The 25,027-nt window shown below is 38.4% G+C and overlaps 1 protein-coding gene across 1 annotated transcript in view; it reads left to right on the forward strand.

Moving 5' to 3' along the window:
* SIM1 (SIM bHLH transcription factor 1) overlaps positions 1-25,027 on the forward strand; it is a 72,892-nt gene that overhangs the window by 12,571 nt on the left and 35,294 nt on the right. The window contains exons 2-8 of the mRNA XM_075268138.1: positions 17,290-17,372; positions 18,127-18,216; positions 18,483-18,591; positions 18,693-18,778; positions 20,244-20,443; positions 20,717-20,823; positions 24,205-24,352. Coding sequence (XP_075124239.1) covers positions 17,290-17,372; positions 18,127-18,216; positions 18,483-18,591; positions 18,693-18,778; positions 20,244-20,443; positions 20,717-20,823; positions 24,205-24,352 — 823 coding nt within the window. The remainder of the gene's footprint in view (positions 1-17,289; positions 17,373-18,126; positions 18,217-18,482; positions 18,592-18,692; positions 18,779-20,243; positions 20,444-20,716; positions 20,824-24,204; positions 24,353-25,027) is intronic.

Consider the following 25,027-nt stretch of genomic DNA (forward strand, 5'->3'; position numbering starts at 1 on the left):
GCAAACTCAGTTCACGCTAATAGAATGCATTGGCCAGCGCTGATTGGCCAATGCATTCTATTAGCCCGATGAAGTAGAGCTGAATGTGTGTGCTAAGCACACACATTCAGCACTGCTTCATCAAGCCAATACAATGCATTAGCCAGTGCTGATTGGCCAGAGTACGGAATTCGGCCAATCAGCGCTGGCCAATGCATTCTATTAGCCCGATGAAGTAGAGCTGAATGTGTGTGCTAAGCACACACATTCAGCACTGCTTCATCAAGCCAATACAATGCATTAGCCAGTGCTGATTGGCCAGAGTACGGAATTCGGCCAATCAGCGCTGGCCAATGCATTCTATTAGCCCGATGAAGTAGAGCTGAATGTGTGTGCTAAGCACACACATTCAGCACTGCTTCATCAAGCCAATACAATGCATTAGCCAGTGCTGATTGGCCAGAGTACGGAATTCGGCCAATCAGCGCTGGCTCTGCTGGAGGAGGCGGAGTCTAAGATCGCTCCACACCAGTCTCCATTCAGGTCCGACTTTAGACTCCGCCTCCTCCAGCAGAGCCAGCGCTGATTGGCCGAATTCCGTACTCTGGCCAATCAGCACTGGCTAATGCATTGTATTGGCTTGATGAAGCGGTGCTGAATGTGTGTGCTTAGCACACACATTCAGCTCTACTTCATCGGGCTAATAGAATGCATTGGCCAATCAGCGCTGGCCAATGCATTCTATTAGCGTGAACTGAGTTTGCACAGGGGTTCTAGTGCACCCTCGGCTCTGCTACATCAGATTGCTACATCTGATGTAGCAGTGCCGAGTGTGCATCAGATGTGTAGTTGAGCAAAACTGACTCAGCACTGCTAAGTCTGCATTCGCATAGGAATGCATTGGCCAGCCTTCGGCCAATCAGCGCTGGCTCTGCCGGAGGAGGCGGAGTCTAAGGTCGGACCTGAATGGAGACTGGTGTGGAGCTATCTTAGACTCCGCCTCCTCCAGCAGAGCCAGCGCTGATTGGCCGAATTCCGTACTCTGGCCAATCAGCACTGGCTAATGCATTGTATTGGCTTGATGAAGCAGTGCTGAATGTGTGTGCTTAGCACACACATTCAGCTCTACTTCATCGGGCTAATAGAATGCATTGGCCAGCGCTGATTGGCCGAATTCCGTACTCTGGCCAATCAGCACTGGCTAATGCATTGTATTGGCTTGATGAAGCAGTGCTGAATGTGTGTGCTTAGCACACACATTCAGCTCTACTTCATCGGGCTAATAGAATGCATTGGCCAATCAGCGCTGGCCAATGCATTCTATTAGCGTGAACTGAGTTTGCACAGGGGTTCTAGTGCACCCTCGGCTCTGCTACATCAGATTGCTACATCTGATGTAGCAGTGCCGAGTGTGCATCAGATGTGTAGTTGAGCAAAACTGACTCAGCACTGCTAAGTCTGCATTCGCATAGGAATGCATTGGCCAGCCTTCGGCCAATCAGCGCTGGCTCTGCCGGAGGAGGCGGAGTCTAAGGTCGGACCTGAATGGAGACTGGTGTGGAGCGATCTTAGACTCCGCCTCCTCCAGCAGAGCCAGCGCTGATTGGCCGAATTCCGTACTCTGGCCAATCAGCACTGGCTAATGCATTGTATTGGCTTGATGAAGCAGTGCTGAATGTGTGTGCTTAGCACACACATTCAGCTCTACTTCATCGGGCTAATAGAATGCATTGGCCAATCAGCGCTGGCCAATGCATTCTATTAGCGTGAACTGAGTTTGCACAGGGGTTCTAGTGCACCCTCGGCTCTGCTACATCAGATTGCTACATCTGATGTAGCAGTGCCGAGTGTGCATCAGATGTGTAGTTGAGCAAAACTGACTCAGCACTGCTAAGTCTGCATTCGCATAGGAATGCATTGGCCAGCCTTCGGCCAATCAGCGCTGGCTCTGCCGGAGGAGGCGGAGTCTAAGGTCGGACCTGAATGGAGACTGGTGTGGAGTTATCTTAGACTCCGCCTCCTCCAGCAGAGCCAGCGCTGATTGGTCGAGTTCCGTACTCTGGCCAATCAGCACTGGCCAATGCATTTCTATGGGGAAAAGTTAGCTTGCGAAAATCGCAAACTGACAGGGATTTCCATGAAATAAAGTGACTTTTATGCCCCCAGACATGCTTCCCCTGCTGTCCCAGTGTCATTCCAGGGTGTTGGTATCATTTCCTGGGGTGTCATAGTGGACTTGGTGACCCTCCAGACACGAATTTGGGTTTCCCCCTTAACGAGTTTATGTTCCCCATAGACTATAATGGGGTTCGAAACCCATTCGAACACTCGAACAGTGAGCGGCTGTTCGAATCGAATTTCGAACCTCGAACATTTTAGTGTTCGCTCATCTCTAATTATTAATCTAGAATGTTCTACCTTCTGCTTGTGTGGTGATTTTTGCGATTGTTCTCTTCCTTTTTTCTTCAAGGCTCAGACCCCACATTGTGGATATGCATCTTTTTGTGTTGCAGATTATACTGCATTTTTTTTTAGCCAAAGCCAAGAAGAGCTACAAAAGGAATGGGAAGAATATAGAAAGTACTTATTATTGTAATTTCTGCTTACAAAAAAAGTTGTGTCTCTGCAATGTGTTGCCATAGCCTAAGGCCCCAAGTAGCAAGTTGCAGCCAAAAACACTGCATAAGGTTGGAGCCCCATGGGCTGGAAACGCTGCAGTAAAAGTCGTGGCGTTTTAAATTAACTGCAAACTGGATGGGATTCTTGTGAATCCCATGCTCACCCTGCAGTAAAAACTGTGGCACAGGCATGACGTGATTTCCAAAACCGGCGCGGTTTTGAAAATTGCAGTATGTCAATTACATCTACGGAAGCGCCAATGGCTTCACTGTAGATAGAATTCTAACAGAAAGTCCGTAGAGGAAAACGCCACAAACTTTCTATTTAAAGCGCTGCAGAAAGAACCGTGATGCATTCCCACCGCAGTTTTTCCCGCAGCGCTTTATAGCTGCGAGTGGTCCCATGGGGCCTTAGCCTAAAAAAACCACAGCAGAAATGCCATCTTTGCTGTAGGTATAATTGACATACTTCGATTTTCAAAAACGCAGGCGTTTATGGAAATGCATCTCCATTCACTTTGCAGGTACTTTAAAACACAGCATTTTTTGACACAGCGTTACCGCCGTGGACAAAACACTGTGTGTACACAACATGGGACTATGACCTAAAGGGGTTTTCTCATGAACATATCAATATTTAAATGTATAGACAATTAAAAGTTAAACATTTTTGCAAATATAAATTTTTAACAATTTAGTTAAAATTTTTCTCTAACTATCTTGGTGGTGTCAGTCTATTGTTTGGATTGGTTGCTGATGGATTCCACCATGAATGGAGGATCTTTCTATACTCTGAAACCCATGATTTCCTGGCTGGATCATCTTCTTGTACATGCACTGTTCTTGCTTGAGAAATTGGACACAGTAAGGAAATTTTGGCTGGATTTCTGACAAGTACCAGACCATAGAAAGTTCATGCATTCATGGTTGTATCCACTGGCAAGCTATAAGAAGGAATTGGGGAAATCTTTAGCAAGCATTTATGTTTCTCCCATCTGCTTAATCCATTCCTGTCTTTGGCTCAAAAAACTGCTGCAAAAAAAGCAGCTTTTCCGCAGCGTGGTGCCAAAGTCTTAGCCTTAATCTCCAAATCAGTTGTGTTGGGAAAAGTGGCCTTGATTTACTAAACATTTTCTAACTCTCTTCCTCTTTAAAGAGGACCTTTCACCGATTTGGGCACATGCAGTTCTATATACTGCTGGAAAGCTGACAGTGCGCTGAATTCAGCGCACTGTCGGCTTTCCCGATCTGTGCCCCGGGTAAAGCGCTATCGGTCCCGGTACCGTAGCGCTTTATAGTCAGAAGGGTGTTTCTGACAGTTAGCCAGGGATGCCCTTCTGCCCAGCAGTGCCTATTGCGCTGTACAGTGTGAGCGGGGAGGAAGCCCCCTCCCTCTGCTCACACAGCTCGTCCATAGACAAGTGGGGGAGGGGGGAGTTCCTCCCCGCTCCACAGTACAGCGCGATAGGCTCCTGCTGGGCAGAAGGGCGTCCCTGGCTAAGTGTCAGAAACGCCCTTCTGACTGTAAAGAGCTACGGTACCGGGACCGATAGCGCTTTACATCGGGCACAGATCGGGAAAGCCGATAGTGCGCTGAATTCAGTGTGACGTTCCATCTTTGCTGAAATTTTGGGTTGGGACCCTACGATCACACCTATTCATCATCTCCATCTTTGCATCCCTCTACTACTATGAGTTCTAGATCATTTCCTTTAGTATATCTGTCCCATAATTTCTTAAATGAAATACTGCATGTAAACCTAGAGTACTATTGTGTGTAGATTTGCCGAATGAGTGGCACAGACAGTCCTTATAGATCATCCAAATTGTGTTTGCCAGTGAATTGGTTCATCTGTCATGTAAAATAAGATTGTATGTTTGCCAATAACATATAGCACATAATTAGTTATATTATATAAAAATATAGTGACTGTGGAATAAACTTGGGTTTATTCTTGTAATGCATGCCTTGCTCCAGACAAAAGAAACATTGATCTGGCTGGTGTAAGAACGCTGTCACATTGTCAATGGGTCAGACCTGCAGTGTGATCCTTTGTTGTCCTTTTAATAAGCAGTCTATAAAATGTTTTGTACCTTGGCTATGGAAAGGATTGCTTAACCCTTCTTTTCTCTACCATTTTACTTGGCAGCAAAATAGTCAAATCGCCTCTAAGTACTCATGATATTTTGTGGAATTGGGAAAATGTCCTATTAAGGATAAATAACAAATAAACAAGATCACTGAACAATCTGTGCGCTGGGACCAAAACGCCCCATAGTTTTTATTATGGAACATTCCGTTCAGGGCAGTTACTCCCATAATGCATTATGTAATGCAGTACTGCTAATTTACTGAACTGACATCTCTTTATTGTCATTTCGCAGTATCTTACGTTTTTCCTGTTTCTACAAAACAGTGTTAAATATTATTTTCGCCATCTGTGCCTAGACCCTGGAAAAGCAATTAAAAATGTTATGTAAGAGTCTATCTATCTATCTATCTATCTATCTATCTATCTATCTATCTATCTATCCATCCATCCATCCATCCATCTATCTATCATCTATCTATCTATCTATCTATCTATCTATCTATCTATCTATCCATCATCCATCAATTTACTATCTATCTATCTATCTATCTATCTATCTATCTATCTATCTATGTTATCTTTAAAAGAACTGCATTGCTGGGCAGATGATATGGAGCCAAAAATGTCAGCAGACAGTTTATATCAAACCGAAATATTCAAATATGACTCCTGAGTGTGGTTGTTATTCTTGGACTTGGAGTTCAATAGGAGTCATAGTTTGCACATTTAAGTACACACAGTATACGCTGGTCCATAGATGTGTGTGTGAAATTGCAGATAGACAAGCCAGAGTATCAAGCGAAAGCTGGAGGTACAAGATGAGATCCTAATGAATTGCCTTCCAAGCGTTAGCGACTGGGGATGAGATATATATTGGCTGTGGTAAAGTAGCTGCAGCAATTTCCCCTCTGCACAGAACAGCCGGGCTCTCTCATTCTCCAGGACCTGGCCTAAATGATGCCTCTGGGATTAGGGCAATTTCACTGGATCTGCTCCGCCTCATTTGGTTACTAATTGCTTTCTTGTTTTATAAATCGAAATCTCATTTTCAGTAAATTACAAAGTCTGTGAAGCTAGTCCATTGAGGTAATCCGAGGGTCACGCTGTGTTTACAAGGGGATGCCTTACCAAGGCTGCATACTGTTGCTGGAAACTTCAATGTACTATATATATATATATATATATATATATATATATATATATATATATATAATGTGATGTGAAAGAGAGACATAGAAGCTGTGGGGATTCACTTTTAATAGGGGGAGGGGGTAGTGATTATAGAGTGCCCCCTTCAGTAAGCTGCTTGATTCTATTTGTAGCTCATTATTCCTGCAGCCTCTCCACATTACTAAGGGATCTTTAGATCTAGTTTTCAGTGTAATCCTGATGAAAGGGGCGGTGAGTTTCCATTTATTTTTTAAAGAGACTTAATCAAAGGATTTGCAGAATTTGCTGCGGTAGGTCAAGTGCAAAAATCACAGTGTGAAAGGAAAACTACAGCTAGAGCTCACCCATAATATAATGTGTACCTGAAGTGTGTATGGAGGAGCTTCTTACTGTCCCCATTGTTATCATCATACGATATTCTAGGCTGCACCCTCTAATAATGACTGGCAACTCTGCGTGAAAAATGGTCAGGGAAAAGTAAAGTTGGTGTTAAACTCTGCGACCTGGTTACTTATTAACTCCAAGCACTCTCTTCATTTCCTGTGTAGAGCCACATGAATGACTTTGCTCACCTAGGATTAATAAGCAACCATGGCCCTACACTCTTAAGACCTTACATGCCATATACAGTACTATAGAAACTTTGATTATTCTGTAGAACTAGATTTATATTATAGCTGCCATCATAAGAGCTACAGAGAGCTACTACGTCATGTCTAATTTTGTCTGTGCATGTACCCTCTGAAATATAAAGTGCTGTGGAACATGTCGGCCCTATATAAAGATTGTTATTATTATTAATAATTCAATGTTTAACAATCCTATTATTCTCCTAAATCACGTAGGAAAAGTTTATATCTACCAGCAAAGGACTTGTTTGGTCTGGATAGGTGGTTCTGCAGCCAAATTGAGGAGAATATTCATAGGGGGCATAGGGGGAGATAATAGTGGTAAGCTGGAGAAGGTATGAGGCAGATGGTAACGTGAAAAGAAGCATGTTTGGATAGGGCTGTTGGAAGCCTCTGCTGGATAAGCCCTTGTGAATGTAGTGAAAGGGATAGGAGACCGGACCACCTCTCAGTGTTCAGCCTTATCCTCTCAGTAGTGTTGTCTGAATGATTGTTATGGACTTATAAATAAGCACCTTTTATAGAGCTATCAGCCAGGGCTCCAAGCATACAGCCGCTGCTAATGTGCCTCATAACTGTTGCTCTGTCTGTCTTGGCACAGTGAAATAGCCCTGCCAAACCAGCCTGACGACATTTATGTATACCTCTGCTGGACTTAGTTGCAAATGATGACTACTCCTTTTAGCTTATGTTGATGCAGCTGTAGACAAATGACTTGTGTATATATATATATATATATATATATATATATATATATATATATATATATATATATCTGTGTGGTCCAGGAGTGGTCTCATATGATATAATGATTCCCTTGACTGCGCACACTAATCATCTCAATTCTTGACTTATTGCAGTATACATCAATGCTCCTACATGTTTCTTCTGGTTCTAAATCTGCTATAGACAACAGCTTTGCTACAGTTGAGGTTGTTCCTCAGTGAGGAGGTTGTTCCTTAGTGTTTCAACTTCAGAGATGTGAAAAGACATAGACTATTATGTATGATTATGTTTTACGTACATGAGCATAACAAGTTTAGAAAACCTAAATGAGCAGTTGACTTAAAAAATGATTGCATGTGTTTATCTCAATCTTGTCTTTTTTTTCTCTGAAATCTTTAATATATGAAGAATGATAAAGTATTTCTCTCATTTGTCACAGAAAGTTGTTGACTGCAAGTCTCCGCAACATTGCAGTTGTCTCTTGAATGCTATAAACACATCTTATAGGTGAGAATCAGTGGAGAAATATCATAACATCTTAGTTAAACTATTTGGTGTCATTATGAAATGATACGATTATTGGCCTACCAGAAACTAGTACGTCTTCATTATGCTGGTTTGGAAATTGAAAACTACATAATACTAGAAGGGTTTTTCCAGAATAACATATCATTGGCAGTAATACAACTTACACTGGTGAACAGTCTCACAGCTGAGACCTCCTAGTGTTCTTGAAAATAATTTATAAAAGTCAATCACTGAGATCCTATTAGTGAAATCGACTCTTCCCATGACAAACAGTATGCCAGTTTTTTATAGGGATATCTTAAAAAATATACTATAGTTTGTTTTTTAATATTTTACTACAAACATATATATTACCAAGCCTGGTAACACATATTTGGTTGCAAATAATCTCCATCAATTGCAGTAAGGCTTGTGGCTTTACAATGTAAGTTATTGGCAATGTTTAGAAGTCTCTCAGTCATTAAAGGGAATCTGTCAGGTGTTTTTTCCACCCTAAACTGGCCCCGGCATGTGTAGTATCAAGTATTGATTTTTCCTATGCTGCTCCTCACTAAGCTTTGTTTTGCTGAATAGTAAAGCTATAAGATTTTAGAACTTTAGATCGGCATAAGCAAATTTACCCTAACTAGTCTTAGGGGGTGGAGATCAGTTTCATCTGTATCACATCCTGTGACGCTGGTACTTAGGTGTGATATCATGCTGATGGCAGACAGTGAATGACCTGTCAATCACACCTCAAAGAATGTGATCCATCGCAACGATTGCCTGACTAGATGCAGCTTCTCCCTACTCCCTGTTACTAGTAAAGGTACATTTGCATCTGCCAATGTAAGATTTTAAAAACTTATAACTTGAATTTTCAGCTACTAAAAGCTTAGTGAGAGGCACCATAAAAAGGGACATTACCTGATCCCGCACACCCTCGGGTAGAAAAAACAACTGACAGGTTCCCTTTAACCACAGAAGAAAAAAAACTCTGCTATTACTACACAACGCAGACTAATTTCTCCAATGAGTATGGATAAATGTGTATGATAAGAATTATTGTCTATAATAATATTTTGATGTCCAGTTTCAGTTTCATTCTTCTTTTTCTTCTTTATATCTATTTTCTTCCTAGTTTATTTTCTATCAAACATAGGAGATACAAAATGGAAATAATTTCATAACTGTCTTTATGTAGTATATTATTTTTTAGCTCATTATTGGAAAACCCTTTACAGTTGCTTTGTATGACTACGGGAATAGTGATGTAAAGCTAGTTTCACAGTGTGTGTGTTGGCCACATCATATGATTACAGCTGGGCACAAGATAAAGATATATCCAAATATACACTGTGATGTATCCGTAACTCTCAGTGGGGCAAATATGTGTCCTTTGTGGTGCATGTTTGAGAGGCAAAAATATTTTACAGCTGAAACTTTACATGAGTAACCTGGATCAGACATAAGTCTGATCCCTCAGGGCCAACCCCCTCAATAGGAAGACTGGCTTGTGGCTAAGGGAGAGGATGCCCTCTGTCATGTAGTCAGTGCTCTTGCATTGCATTCATGGGATGCTGAAGAGTTGCCATGGTAGTTGGGGGCTTAAAGAAGAGCAGCCATGGTAGCTAGGGGGCCTAAAGAAGAGCAGCCATGGTAGCTGGGGGGCCTAAAGAAGGCTCTCTGGTCTGCTATATGTGTGTCTACTAGGCTCTAGTAGGCATAATACTTTGCAATACAGAAATATTGCTATGTATTAGGTAAACGACTAAACGATTGGACAAATCCCATAGTGGGAATAAAAGAAAATGAAAAACGTATTTTATAAACATTAATAAATAAATATTAAAGTTAAAACAGCCATTTTTGCTTATAAAATACTTTCTGATAGAATAAAATGAAATAAAACAAAACATAAAAAATTTGTCTCATTTATCTCTAATGAAAACCAGAAAAACACAATGCATTTTTTATTCTTCTCTTCTCCCTTATATGTGCCTCAGAGTTGTACCAAAGAAAATTGTACATGTCCTACCAAAAAGCCCACATGAAGTTCTGACTGTTAAAAGCAATGATTTATAAAAAGTGGGGTTTGTTTGCGCAACAGTTGTAAAACATAAATTGTTATCTTTGAAATTAGAACAACCTTCAGAATAAAGTGAAATTTTGCCCCCCACAAAAAAAAGAAAAATATCATACGTATAACAATTTGTTGTCAGAACAGGCTGCTAGAAATTGATCACGTGGACTGAAATTAATCTGATCTTCTTCGTCTTTAATCTTGTTTATTTTTAATTTTTTTTATACTTCTAGTGATGAGGGCAGTGAACGCTCAACATCTAATGAAACTATTTTTTAACATTATGGGAAACTGCTTTATGTATCTTATTTACAATTCTAGCTTATCAGGTATTGAGTTTTTGTACCTTTTTAATAAACCTTTAGGACCAAACAAATGATCTGTGAATGGCCGAATGCCTGATCACAACACACATTTTTCTATTTCGTAGTAGTTAAATGTTTTTGGTATTTTATTAAGAATTTTACAAACATAGGTTGTGTTGATGAAGACAAAGGCATAAAATTAATGATACCTTTAAATCAGATGTAAGCAGTTATTTAGAAGAAACTATCAGTTAATATAAAATGTATGTCGTCGAAAATCAAACAATACAGTGTATAAAATATGGAAGCATTAAAGTTCCAAATAAGATTGTTTGGTTAGGAATTATTGTATTTTAAAAATTATTATATCAGTTACAACAATCTAATAAGATTGTAAATTATAGCGATAAAATGAACTTTGTAGGAAACAAATCTTCTGAAGTTTTAATTGATTTAGCTTTTTATTCTAGTATCATGATATGATAAATAATACTAATGCCATAAAAATAAAGACGACAACACTCCTACTATCACTATTATTATTATGTTTTATTGTTCTACATTAAAACCAAAAAGATATCATCTAAATAATAATCTAAAAGCGTTCATCTTTATACAATAAACAATATTGCTTTGCGTTCTTATTTATTTTCTTTAAAATTCATTTTTAATACAAAAGTAACAAAACATGGCTTAATTAGATTGTCTTAATTTTTCAATTATTTAAAAGAAAACTAAAGTAATGTTTACACTAAACATTGCTTACCTAAAAAGCCAATGTTTTTCTTTATATACTTTGAAAATCTCCTGCATGTCTTTTCATTCGATTAAACTGGATATTTTGTCAATGAATTAACTCTAGTAAAACAAAAGCTGCAATATATTATACCAAGACAAAAGGAAACAATTATAATCGTTTGTATCATTAGGAAAATGTCTCATTATTAAAACTCTTAGACTGCATGTGGCTTATAACTGTGGAATTATTACAGTATAATGTAAGCACACTAACCTTTACATAGCAGTCACGAATTAAATTTTTGCAGACCGTTCTACCACTAGTCTATTCATCTGAATGTGGCTGACAGAAATCCACCTGTTAACTGCTGAAACAACCCTATCCAGATGAGTGGAACTGAGTTTCAGTTGTAGATATTTATTCTGTGTATGAATATCATCTTAAAGGCCTGCTTGGATTGTTTTGTTTGGCATTTCCTTATTTTTACATAATTATGTCATTATTGAACGTATTTATTGGCATCTGGTAATTGAACTGTTAAATAAACACATATCTGGTCCCTAAGCTTACATATGGTTCACAGATCCATGCATCCAGTATCCAAACATCCATTAATGCTGCCTGCCTAAACAAGCCATGAAAAGTGAAACTTCAGTTTCATTGTTGACTAAAAATATGTCACTTGTGTACATAAAAATCATGGGGCCCCATTGCAACAGTTAGAATTGGGCCCTTCCATTCCACAAAAAAATGGAAGTGTGAAAAACAACAGTGGTAAGAATATTGGGGGCATATTCCAATCCATATATGCCAGTTTTCTGCCATAGATATGTATTATTGTCACACATCTTTGGCAAATGGATCTTGTGCCAAAGATGCGCCGTGCCCTTCATTCTGCCCCTCACTCACTACTTTTTGTGAAAATGGGAACATTGGGGTGAAAAGCAGGATGGGCTGGGACATCTCAGCCAAACAATTTTATTATACCTCATGGCAAAAATCTGGCTATGTAGGAAATTTATACCCATTCCAGACTGGCATTCTTTTCCATTCTGACGCACAGGAGTATGCCTACTTTATTAAGAGTCTGGAGCCTCTTATTAATTTAGGTTCTCCTCACACCAGTCAGGAACTTTATTAAGACTGTTATAGCAAACACCAATTGTAATACATTCCCCCAATGTAATTTTTTTTCTTAATATTTCAAGTAATTACTTTTGAAGAATAAAAAAATTAAAAAACTCTCCTGTACAATTAGAGAGTTCTACAGAGGCTGCAGGTCTTGCTGACAAGCAGTAACCCTTTCAGTTACATCTCCACTGTCTCCCTTATTTGACTACATGCTGACCTACTGCAGTTTTTGAATTTAAGGGTTAAAGATCTCCTGATAGAGTAGGTGCATGTCTGATAGACTGTATTAATATCAATACGGGGAGGTTGGTAGTAGGACTGTGATATTGTGAGACTGAGTGGTAAGCCTCCTCCCTCCATGAGTAGGTAAGCCATTGGTCAGTGGTGAACTAAGTAAATAAGTAAGATCATATTATGTTCTTATCTTATCTTATTATTATCTTACTAAAATAATATTTTCAGTTGTAATTAACATAATTTATTCACCATACTCTAATGTTATTACTGTTTACAAAAATACTTGTGGAATAATGAAAAACATTGTGATCGCCGTTACAAATCTCCATTGCAAGTGCCTGATACACATGGATTTTTTTCCTCTAAATTGTCAAATTTGTAGTGATTGTTGTGATGTTTAGTTTTTCCTCTAAAAGGCTGTTCACATGTATTTTAATATGTGACTTCATCTGTGTCTATTTAGAAATATTAATGATTTGTATTATCGTAGTTATTTTGTCTTTCTAACATCACCATTGAAAGAACCATTCAGAAAGATTAATGTTAACATTTCGTATTTGGCTAAAGCATTTTGATGGATTATTGATCTACAGAGAGAATGATTGTGACTCTTTCCAAAGGGAAAAACTAAACCATCAAAGTCTGAAAGTATGAATGAAGAGACATTTTCACTCAACAGGCCTTTAGAAAAAGATAGCAGCTTTATCGGCCTGCTTTGTCTTGCTAGTGATACATGTACGTTAACATATCCATACACAATACTGGCAACTGATGTACTAACTAACATCCCATCTGTATAATAGCAATATTATACTCTGCTTTTCTGATTTTCCCATTGACTACTTGAAACTCCATTCTCTTTGGTAACCTAGTTTATCAAGGTTCATGGGTCAACTGGTTCATTATATGATTAAAATATAAACATCTAAATTGATAAAATATATATATATATATATATATATATATATATATATATATATATATATGGAATACACAACTATGGATTGGAAACATGCACATACCTAGAGTTAATGGTACACAGCTGCAGTTTATATCACTGTATTAGTGTAAATTGGAAATATCAGAGTAAGATTGAGTAACCCCTTTCATTAAACCAAATGTAATATTCACATTCTACTAAAATACTTCATTTATTGAGTATAAATGTAATACATCTCCTTTGGCATCTATATCTCTACAGAAAAAAAACCCGCAGGCAAATTTGAGGAATTTTCAGCTTGCAAAGTATCACATATTTAGGCGAATGTATACAATATGAAAGGGACATTTCTTATCTGTTGAATTTCTCACAACCCCAATACTCCTAATCTTTGTTTACTGGGCGGTAACAATGACATCATGATGACAACATATGGAAACTGTAGCTAATCACTATTATACTACTGGAGAGAGCAGCGGTAATAATGGTATTGTCTCATCTTAGCAACACTTCTGTGTTACAACTAAGTTGCACAAAGATTGTCTGCTTACGTAAATTTCTTTTTATGGGGATGGACCAGTAAAAATAAATGACTTTTAACCCCCTTTACATTTTCCATAGTAAAAACTGAAATATATTTTCTTTAATTTAAATGTCAAAATTGAGTTATTAAGTTTATACCTCTGTATATGAATTACTATTTAGTAAAATCGTAATTAAGTGAGATTTCTTTATTTTGGTACATTTATTATTATTGTTAATGATGTTTGGAAAAGACATGTTTATGATGTCATTAGGTCTGTGTCTATGTCCAAAACCAATTGTTTCTACTTATTGGTCAGAACAAGTGAAGAATTGCAGCAGCAGTCACAAACTAATGGTATTTGGAAACAGTGAGATATGATTTTCCAGATTGGAATCAGTCTGGTTGTTTTTACAATGTTAGGCTCTGTTCCCATGGAGTAACGCGCCGCTCATTTAGACACGTAAAGGGAGCCTTCACATGGAGTTTATTCTCCGCTCATTCAGACACGTAAACACGTGTCAAAGTGACCGCTGTAAAACACAATCCCATAGACTTCAATGTGTGCCGGTCTTACGCGTGCTACACACTGAAATCAATGGGAAGCTTTATAACCCATTGATTTCAATGGGTAGTGCGCGTAAACTGGCACCCATTGAAGTCAATGGGATCTGTTTTTAAGCGCTTCGCTCTCACATGTTTTTACGTGTCTAAATGAGCAGTGCGTTACTCCATGAGAATGGAGCCTAAGGGTCCTGATATTAAAGAACAATATTCGATGGGTGGGATGGGCAGGTGGATCTGTAGGTTGCTATATGGAGAGAGATTAATATATGCATCTATTCCTGGTTGCAGCTTATACAAAACCATATATTTTAGCAAATAAAGATCTTTTTAACTGAAAGCTTAACGTACAGTATTCCTAAATCTTGGACAGTTGATAGGTAAATGATAGATTTTTCTCTTGACTCCCCCATGCACATGCCTTTAATGTGGACTCTTCTAGCAGCATCATATTTTCTGTAACTGTAAATGATTGGCCATGTTGAAATTTAACATGTCTGAGCGTTCTTTCCCCTACTAATCTACAGGCAGACTCTGACTGAGGGGAGTCAGGAAGTTCCCATACCTTTTAGATAGCATATTGGACTCACCCATTTCATTGAGTTATCTCTACCATATGTAGGCACCTTTCGGGTAAGCTAAATGTAGGCCATGTAGGCCCCACAGCTAAAAAATGCAGCAGAAACATATTGCGTTTTTTTTTTTTTTGGGCTGAATTTTTTTATTGATTTTTTATGTGTTTTTATCTACATTTTTTCTTCCCTTATTAAATCTACAGTATACAGGAAATGCTTGTGTTTCAGAAGCTAAAATTTACATAAAGTGTTTTTTAAAAAATGACTGCATCTTTTGAATACATAGCTTTTCTGTAGCTGTTTTTTCCTGCAATATGTGGATGGGATTAGCCAGAGTTCACTTTGCTGGTACTGTAAAATTCAGCAAAACCGCTACGTTTCTGCAATATGGGGCCTCAGCCTTAAAGTGCCAACTAATTTTTCACAATTTTTTATACTGAATAATATTAAAAAGGTAATTTATTCAACTATAGATGTCCTAAAAGATTTTATATCTATGTTTTCTCAGTTTCCGTAACATTGAATTCATTAGAAAACCTAAGAGGAGGAATTTGCATCAATAACTTACAGTATGAATGTAAATGGGAAGAATATGCAAATCTGTCTCCCAAGATGTAAATAGGGAGGCAGTGCCTCTGTTATGCTGCCCTCTATAAGGCTGTATAAGTCTCCACACACCAAATAGGTGGTCTCTCCTAAAGGAGTGACATTATCCCCATAGTATGAATGTAGTTATTGAATATTCCTACCTTTTCTATGCAAGTAGCCACAGTAATGACATAAGAGAAAAGGGTGAAAAGTGAATAAAAAACAGGGAGATGTTCCTGTATAATTTAGGAGGGTTGCAGAGAGAATGAGGACTGAGATCCATAATAGCGAAATGATTGACTATAACATCCTGTCTCTAAACTTAAGTAATCTGCAGACTATCACTCTAAGCCCTGGACCTCTTGTGGCGAAAAATGCAGCGGTTTGCGCGCAATGTAAACGCTGCAGAAAAAAACTCACTGTTTTACAGTCACAGCAAGGTGAATGAGGTTCTAGCGAATCCCATCTAGCGAAATCCCAACCATACACTGTGGTAAAATACATGCAGCGGACATGCTACAATTTCCAAACCATTGCGGTTTTGGAAATCACAGTATGTCAATTAAACCTATGGAAACACCAGTGTTTTCCCTATAGGGATAATCGAAGCAGAAAGTCTTTTGGTGCAAAGCGTCTTGGAAAGAACCGCGATGTGTTGCTGCTTCAATTTTTCCCGCAACACTTTTTTGCTGCTGGATGCCATGTAGTACCTTAGCCTAAAGCTGCTTTAACATGACTGGATGTCAGCCAGTCTGAAAACTAGGAGGGGAGATAGACCCCTATGATGCTTGGAGTTCCTGCTTCTCCCTGAAATACTGTCCTATAGTGACTACAGTACAAGGCAGTATAAAAACGTAGTGTGTTTTTACTATGTTTTTTCAGCTGCTTTTTTTCCCCTGTGATTTGCTATGTGGAACCTCAATGTAAGGTTTGGTTTACATATATCAGTCATGTCTGGCCAGTCAGTCTTATACCTAAACTGGACACAACTAATGATAATTTTCCTATCCAGCACTCTAAAGCCTCAAATGGCGCACATCGCCAAAACTGTCAACAAGCCAGCCTGAAATGCTCACAGTGAATGTTTTATTGATCAGATGCAGCCACTCTTGAGGGAAACTACACTGGATCTGTATAAGAACACAGCCTTTTATCTATCTATTATTTAGATGTTATGTATTGATCACTTATCCATCTTTCCAATATTATTATATATACACTATTATATATCAATATCTACTTATTTATGTAAGTTGTAGCATATTATTCTGAGATGAGTAAAGTATTTCACTGGATGCAGGAATATTTGAAGACTTTTTTTTTTCTGTAACCTGTTTTTATATCCTGACTATCCATTTAAGGCCTCATTTACACATCTGGTTTTCAAGGCCACATGCTGTCAGTGTTTTCCACACAGACCTATTGTTTTCATGGACAAGTTTCGTCCATAGTTCATCTGAATAAGCACTGAGATTGCAGTATATATAAAGGACCCTATCATTGGTGTGTGATGGTACTTCTTAATGTTTAACAATCTGTAATATTTATGGGGATTGGAGGAAGACAATTTCTCAGTCAAAGAAAGTAAGTTTCTTGCTCACATTCCTTTTGCACATGCTTGTGAATGGATACTTCTAACACAGTAGTTTACAGGATCAGTTTTATTTATCCATTCTGCTGTAAGACTTTACTCAGTATATCCTATTGATGTATACAGTTTGTACAACAGACAGGCATTGCCTCATGGTCTGCGGTATTTGAAATGCATTGTGCTTGGAATGAAAAGCTGCTGTTTGCAGTGAGATAATGTAGCAGATGACCTCTGGTCCAGAAGTCTCCATCCAGCTTTCTCACCAATTCTTCTGTTTGTTTATGCATACAGGACTTGGAGAAGCCTGGGGCCATTCCAGCAGACCTAGTTCCTTGGATAATGTTGGTCGAGAACTGGGATCTCATCTTTTACAGGTAGAACATGCAGGGAAATGGCTACTTCTCATTAATGATTAAAGAATTCAGACCTTTCACTGAATGTTATCACATGATGGAACTTCAATGAGTTTTACCTTTTCCCACATTACCGTAAAATAAATGCAGCGTTAACATTATGTTACTGTTTTCAGGGGTATTTGCATGCATTTCTTACTTTATTAACATCCTAGTGAAATTTGTGCTCTTGTCATAGATTTTTATAAACTTTCAGATACAGGTACTGCTTCTGTGTATGAAATAGCTTCTTCCATAAATCCAGGACTTCCGTCTTACTATGTTGCTACTGAATAAAAAGCTTGGAAATAAGATTGTAATAGAATGAATGATTGTTGTGTTTAGGAAAATACATATCTAATCCCCTGTTGTTACTTGTATAAACTGTTTATCAGGCACCAGTGAAGTGAGGCAGAATAGTCTGTAAAGTCGATTTCTGCATTGTAGTAGCTTAAAGCCACTTTCCCTGCTGAGAGTCATATATCTTCTCAGTGTTTACAGGTGATAAGCGTTTGCAATGTTAAACAATAGAAGATTAAACCCATTTCCCATATAGCACTCTCTTGTCTAAGACCATGTTTGATTCAACAATGAGATGTTTAAACTAGAGGTGAAGGGACATCTGACCACCCGAGTGCTTTCTAAATGTAAATGGTATTTAAATTGATGCACTCTAGGTATTCAGATCGGGGAGCCTGAATTTTATGATTATTTTATTTTCCTTTCTCTCGCTTAGACCTTAGATGGTTTCATCTTTGTGGTGGCACCTGATGGGAAAATCATGTATATCTCTGAGACTGCTTCAGTGCATCTGGGCTTATCACAGGTAAGATTACAAGTCACTGTTTGTGCTTGTACCAATACTCCCACTTACAGGTGTTAATGAGAGAATCTTATCAGCAAATGATATTGGTAGATTAGATTCATGCATACACTATGTCAATATTTCCAGATCTGGTGGGAATCCAGTTACATTTACAATTGTAGTTGTTGACAGTGGCCATCTGTATCTTCAGAAAATAGAATGTATTTTGCAATTTCTTAATGGGTATTAAATTACATTGATGATACTGAAATCTTCTGTTCTTGTAGGTAGAATTGACTGGAAATAGCATCTATGAGTACATTCACCCTGCTGATCATGATGAGATGACTGCAGTACTTACAGCTCACCAACCATATCACTCCCACTTTGTCCAGGGTAAATCACTACCTGTCTTCACTGTGGGTATATGGAGGCTCTGAAGTCTTTCACGTATTTAGAGAAATCAGGATGTTAATATTACTTCACTTGTCTTGCAGAATACGAAATTGAACGTTCTTTCTTCCTGCGGATGAAATGCGTGCTAGCAAAGAGGAATGCAGGTCTAACATGTGGGGGGTATAAGGTAGGAAACTCTAAACAATGGAAAAGCCAAACATTTTTATTTTATCTTTATTTCTGAATTTTTTAAAGAAAGTTTGAATTGCTTTTCCAAGATCCGGATATTGATGACTTATCATTGTGATAGGCCATTAATATCAGATTGATGGGATGGACTCTTGGGACTCTTGACCAGCTGTTTGAAGGCGTTGTAGTACTTTTGAGCTCTGCATCCTCTTCAGTGTCTAGCTGCCCATAGTAGTGGCGGTGTAGTATACCACAACCTCCTTTCATTCATTTGAAGGGACAATTGTGCAATACCATGCACCATAGCTACTACTTAGTAGATGTCATGCATGAAGATGGAGAAAAATCCTGGAAAATCACTTTAACTGTACAAGTCTTGAAAATGGCTATTAGTTTGTGAACATGCAGTTAAAATAATCTATTAGGTATCAATTTAGTGCCCATAGCCTCTTTATTGGATATTAGGTGTAAACATCAGCATTTACTATTAAGATGATTATAATACTATGGTAGCTGAGGCCAATTTCTTGTTTGGCTGACCACTTTACTCCTGATCCCCATAAACATGCATGCTCTCTTTCACTGATGGTGCATGGATTATTAATGGGTAGAGGGAAGTAAACTTCTGCTAGACATCTCTGCTGGCAGCTTACCTTCCTTGAGAGGAAGTAAAAGATTGGGTATGTTGAAACTGGTGATGCCCAATGTTAATTTCTCCTTGCATAATCTAGTGGTAAAAAAAAATGTGCACACCCAAATCTGGTGGGTTCAACTGACTTTTATCATATATACTGTCTACCAATCAGTATTTGACACCTGTGGTAGAAAAGAAAAGCAACATTTATTCATATTCAATAGTTGGTAGAACCCAGAAGATGCTTCCTTACGGATGGTATTGATCAACACAATACTCCTGGATGCCTGTTGAAACTGCTGGTGTGAGCCATCAGTTGGGTGTGGTTCTTCTGAATTTTTCTGGCTAGCACCCGTCGGCCTCTATCTCCCAGTTTCGGGGGTCTGCTGACTCCAGGCACATTCCAACAATCACCATTCATCTTCCAATTCATGATCACATAAGCCACTATCGATTTTAGCTAATTCAGGTCGCTTGCTATGTCCCTTAAGGATTGACCATTTCTGTGATTCCCCCAATTACCCTTTTCTCGAAATCAGACAACTCTGCACTTTGTGGCATCTTGCATGCGACTAATGCCAATGCACTAATACCAATGCTGTCTCCTATTTAATGGCGGAAGGCGTGATATACATCACGACCGCAGATATATTCATTTGTATGGGTGTCCATATACTTATTGGTAGACACTGTATGTATGGGATCCTTTACAAAGTTATCTCTAAACTTTTATGAATTTGAGCTATGTGAACATTAATATAACAGATACAAATGGAAGTAATTTTTCACATAAGAAGTAACATGAGTTTATCATTTGTATGTCTTGCAGGTCATCCATTGCAGTGGGTATCTCAAGATCAGGCAATATAGCCTGGATATGTCTCCATTTGATGGCTGTTACCAAAATGTAGGCTTGGTTGCTGTTGGTCATTCTCTCCCTCCCAGTGCAGTCACGGAAATCAAACTACATAGCAATATGTTCATGTTCAGAGCCAGTCTGGATATGAAACTTATATTTCTAGATTCCAGGTAGGTTTGTCATAAATAAGTATATTTAATGGAACTATATGTGTTATAGAAAATTATTTTTGACTATTCAGAATAGCATATTTAAGTAGGTCTATTATTCTATTCTACATTATTATTGTATAGAGATTTCCATGATGCATCATTTTCATTCTAACATACTGTAAACTGGTTGTGTCATTGTAAAGAGTCGAAATCTAGGAAGTAAAAATATCGATATAAAAAGCTACTGAAGTGAGTTTGGAACATTCTTCTCACTATGTATTTGCTCTCCAGAGTTGCAGAGTTAACTGGATATGAACCTCAAGATCTTATCGAGAAGACATTGTATCATCACGTTCATGGATGTGACACATTTCACCTGCGATGTGCTCATCATTTATGTAAGGACTGTGTTTATTTATTACCCACTTTCTAAGGTTATCATTTAGTATTAGCCTTTGCTCATTGCTAATTGGTTAATTGGGGGTTCCTTCTGTCTGTATACTACTTTTTTTATTTGTTGAGACTGGATAGTATAGTTTAATAAGTGTACAGTTTTGCTGTATGGTCCTTACTTATATTATATTTTATAAAGTATAACCTTACTGACATTTAATATCATTTAGATTTAAGTCCATGTTAAACAGTTTCCTCACTGAAAAAAACATCAATGTCTGAGAGTATGTTACAAATTCTTATTGTGATGATGAACACAATGGTATTCTCTACACATTTTCTCCAGCAGGATCTATGAGCGCCTATTTGCAAATGGTATGAGGATTGACAGATGCAACTGTCAGTGTTGTAGAATAGACTGCAAAAGGAAAGTCCAGCTCTAAATACATACCTCCCAACTGTTCCAAATTCATTGGGACAATCACAGATTCAGGGAGTTTTCCCACTGTCCTGGACACCTGGAGGTATGACACAGATGAGTGGAATACAATGGTGAAGCAGGTAGCTGTCTGCTTAACTATTCAGCCCATGTGTCTGCTCCGGGAGCAGTTGGCGCGATGTAGTGACATCAATTACATCACACCTTCTGCTCTTTGAAGACCCCCATACTACAGATGGAAGAGGTGAACAGCAGGGGAATAGGGTGAAAGGAGTATTTTTTTTTATGTTTGTTTGATACAGAGTGGGCACCAGATTATACGTTATACTGGGTCAACTGGAGGGGGATATTATATAGTGGCACAGCTACAGGGAAACATTAAACTATGGGGCAGCTGGGACATTAAATTGTGGGTGCACCAGGAGAGGGACTTTATACTGTGGGCTGCTGGGGGAAAACATTAAACTGTGTGAGGCAGTTGAAGGGGAATATTATACTGTGTGCACACCAAAAGAGGAAATTTTACTGGGGGGAGCAACTAGAACTAGACATTATAATGTGGATGTATACCATGTCAGCATGACTGTAGGGGCTTATATTATATAGAGGTACAAAGTGAAATGCATGGGAAAGGATGGAGTCATATTTGAAGTGGGTGGGGCTAAATTCACAGCAGTGTCCATAGTACACCACACATTGTGTCCCTCTTTCAGTCCTTTTGAAAGTTGGGAGATATATCTAAATGTGCTGCTTTATTACATCAATCTAATGCCTGGTTCACATCTGTGTTTCGTAATCTGTTCAGGAAATCCACATGGGGACCCCCTGAACAGACTGCCAAATGCATTGGCAAGATGATTGCAGTGAAAGCATACGGACCCCATAGCCTATAATGGGGTCCATGTGCTTTTTGCGAGCTGCCTGCACGAGTCATGTGGACATGAAAGTAGATCACAAAGTACTTTTCTGTCGGCATTATTCGTGCGGACACCGTGTGGAGAGCACACAGACCCCATTATAGTCTAATAGATCCATGTTTAAGGATTAAGGTTTCCGCTTGCCAATGCGTTTGGTATTCTGTTCAGGGGAGGTCCCCATGTGGACTCCCCGAATGGATTACCAAACGCAGATGTGAACTAGGCATAACTTGCAGTTACTATTAAAATATTTATGAGCACAAGTTGCTGCATTGTAGGATGAAAAAGCTAATATTTGTACTGGTATTAACCACATTGCACTGATGCACGCTCACATTTGCCTGCATACACACATACTTATCTTTGCATTCATAGACTGTCTGTATACTTTTCTTTAGTAGGATTTCATGAGGATAATTGTCACTCAGGCGTGTCTGCTTACTATGGCTGTTCTTGTGTTGTCAACTCCCTTACACACTTTGGTTACACCCCCTTTGTGTCCAACATTGTCTCTTTCCATTAGTTGGATTTCAATGGCTTTTGTTCTGTGAATAACTGTGTAACAAAACAGTAACAAAAATAACAAAAGTAACAAAGGGAAAGTCGGGACGAAGTTAAAACTTTTTTCATTTGCCATTGCTGTACATACTGGACATCCAGGCTCTTATTTCAGTATAATCAATGTATTAATATATATTCTATAATTTTCATTGAAACTGTGTTCACATGGACATTATCAAAATCATTTTACTAATTCAGGAATTTTCTGTGAATATAGTTTATGCAGAGATTGTACATGGCCTTTTCACTGACCCATATCTAAATATATTGGGGATATATTTACTAAAGTACCAGCTTTGTGGCTCAGTTTGCACCAATAAAATGTGGTTCCTGCAATGTGTCAGATGTGGTTAATGTTTCAAACACTATTTACCCCTTACTATACAGTTTTCACAAATGGCTAGAAAAGGATTGTGGCTAAGAGAAGTCATAAAATGCACCATATGTAATAATAAGTTGTTCCACAATGTTGGTCAATTTGACCACAATACTGATTTTCAAGTGGCGTGCGGAACAGAATCCCCAAGCGCTAACTAAGCGCAGTCTTAGAGGGGTTGTCTGTTATAATAGAACCTGGCATCTGGTTGCAGCAGATTAGTCCCTGAGCCCTGCTTCCCCCACAATACACATACAGAACTGTTTGTTAACAAGGTATGTCTACATAATACTCTATGTACTGTGTAAAGATGTTGTCTACAGAAAATATATCCATGTCTAGTGCTCAGTTCACAGAGGTGCACGTTCTCTGAGATATCAATCCCTTACTTCTGGGAGCCAACATCTTTATAGAGATACCACCCACATCAATTTAAGCACAGGCTCAACTTATTTACACAGGGGAAAGACACTTGCAGAACAAGAACAATAACAACTCCACTACTTGCAGGTTATTCTGCCTGGAGAAACTTAACTTTTTTGAATAAGGTGGAAGGGATGTATTTTACTTAGCAAGCTAGTTGCTGCACTACATAATAACCTGCAGAGAAACAGCACAAGGACATGGATTGGTGGCTGTGCTACACTCTAGACACTGTGGCTGGTGTATGAGGTGGACCCATCAGCTCTATTAACACATCTGTTTTACTAAATACTTGCATTCTCCATGAAAAGGAACTCTTTTCTTGTAATTCTGTGTTATTCTGTTCCTCTGTTATTTCTTTTAGAAGTCTAAATCTAAGTCTATGATATCAACAAATATTAGGATGCAATGCTAAATGGATGTGCACATGTTCTGCATAGTTGTAGGGTGGTCCCTAGAAACATTTCCGCTTGTAGGCCCAAGATGTCCTATTCCAACACCGCATTGAACAGTTTTCTATACAGTCAAGGCCCATGTACTGTACAAATGACTTCTAGCAGATCTGCTTTAAGTAATGTGAAATAAAAGATAAAAGCTTCAGTTTCCATGATTGATAATACAATATAAAATGATATATCAACATATGCTGTCTTTATGTTTTTCTTTACAGTGCTGGTGAAAGGTCAAGTTACCACTAAGTATTATCGGTTCCTGGCCAAACATGGCGGTTGGGTGTGGGTACAAAGCTATGCTACAATTGTTCACAACAGCCGATCCTCCAGACCCCATTGCATTGTCAGTGTAAATTATGTTCTCACGTAAGTAAACCTGGATGTCTTAGTTTGCCATCAAGGCTGATAAACAGTGTCTTTGCTAATGCTCCGCTGTTTTTGGCTGATATTACTGAGGGAAAAATGGCTTTGTTGGTTTTTCATGGTTCACACGTTAAATGTATTGGGATATTTATATAGCTCTCAAATGGGACATCTGGTTTTCTTCAGCACAGAACAGTCTGAGTGTCTTAATTTCATCCAGATTGGCCAATAAATCCATAAAAATAAAAGTGATGGAATATATTTTTTAATCCATTGCTTATTTATTGCAAGAGTCTGAAGTTAGATGCCATTGATGTGCACTTTAAAAGAAATCTGGCTCGTAAGAGAATAGCAGCACTTTGGGTAGGATGGTTTTCCATGGGAATGCGGTAATCTGTAATGTAACAAGAGTTCTCTATAAGGAACCATAGTTCTGCTCAGCTGCTGTAAGAGCTTGCAGAGTCTGGTGACAAGTATAGATTTGCTGTATGTATTATATAAGATCTGTTACATATGTGTAGAATATCCATGTGTGATTCAAGTTTGATGATTACTTTAGTTAATCTTGTACATAAATAATGTTCAGTAGTTAGTAAGAGAATAATTTTAAGACAACATACCATGGAAATATAGAGTTGTGGATAAATCTAATCTCAGGACGTAAAATAGGTCAACGCG

Source organism: Leptodactylus fuscus, chromosome 3 (genome assembly GCF_031893055.1).
Source record: "Leptodactylus fuscus isolate aLepFus1 chromosome 3, aLepFus1.hap2, whole genome shotgun sequence".
Lineage (NCBI taxonomy): Eukaryota > Metazoa > Chordata > Amphibia > Anura > Leptodactylidae > Leptodactylus > Leptodactylus fuscus.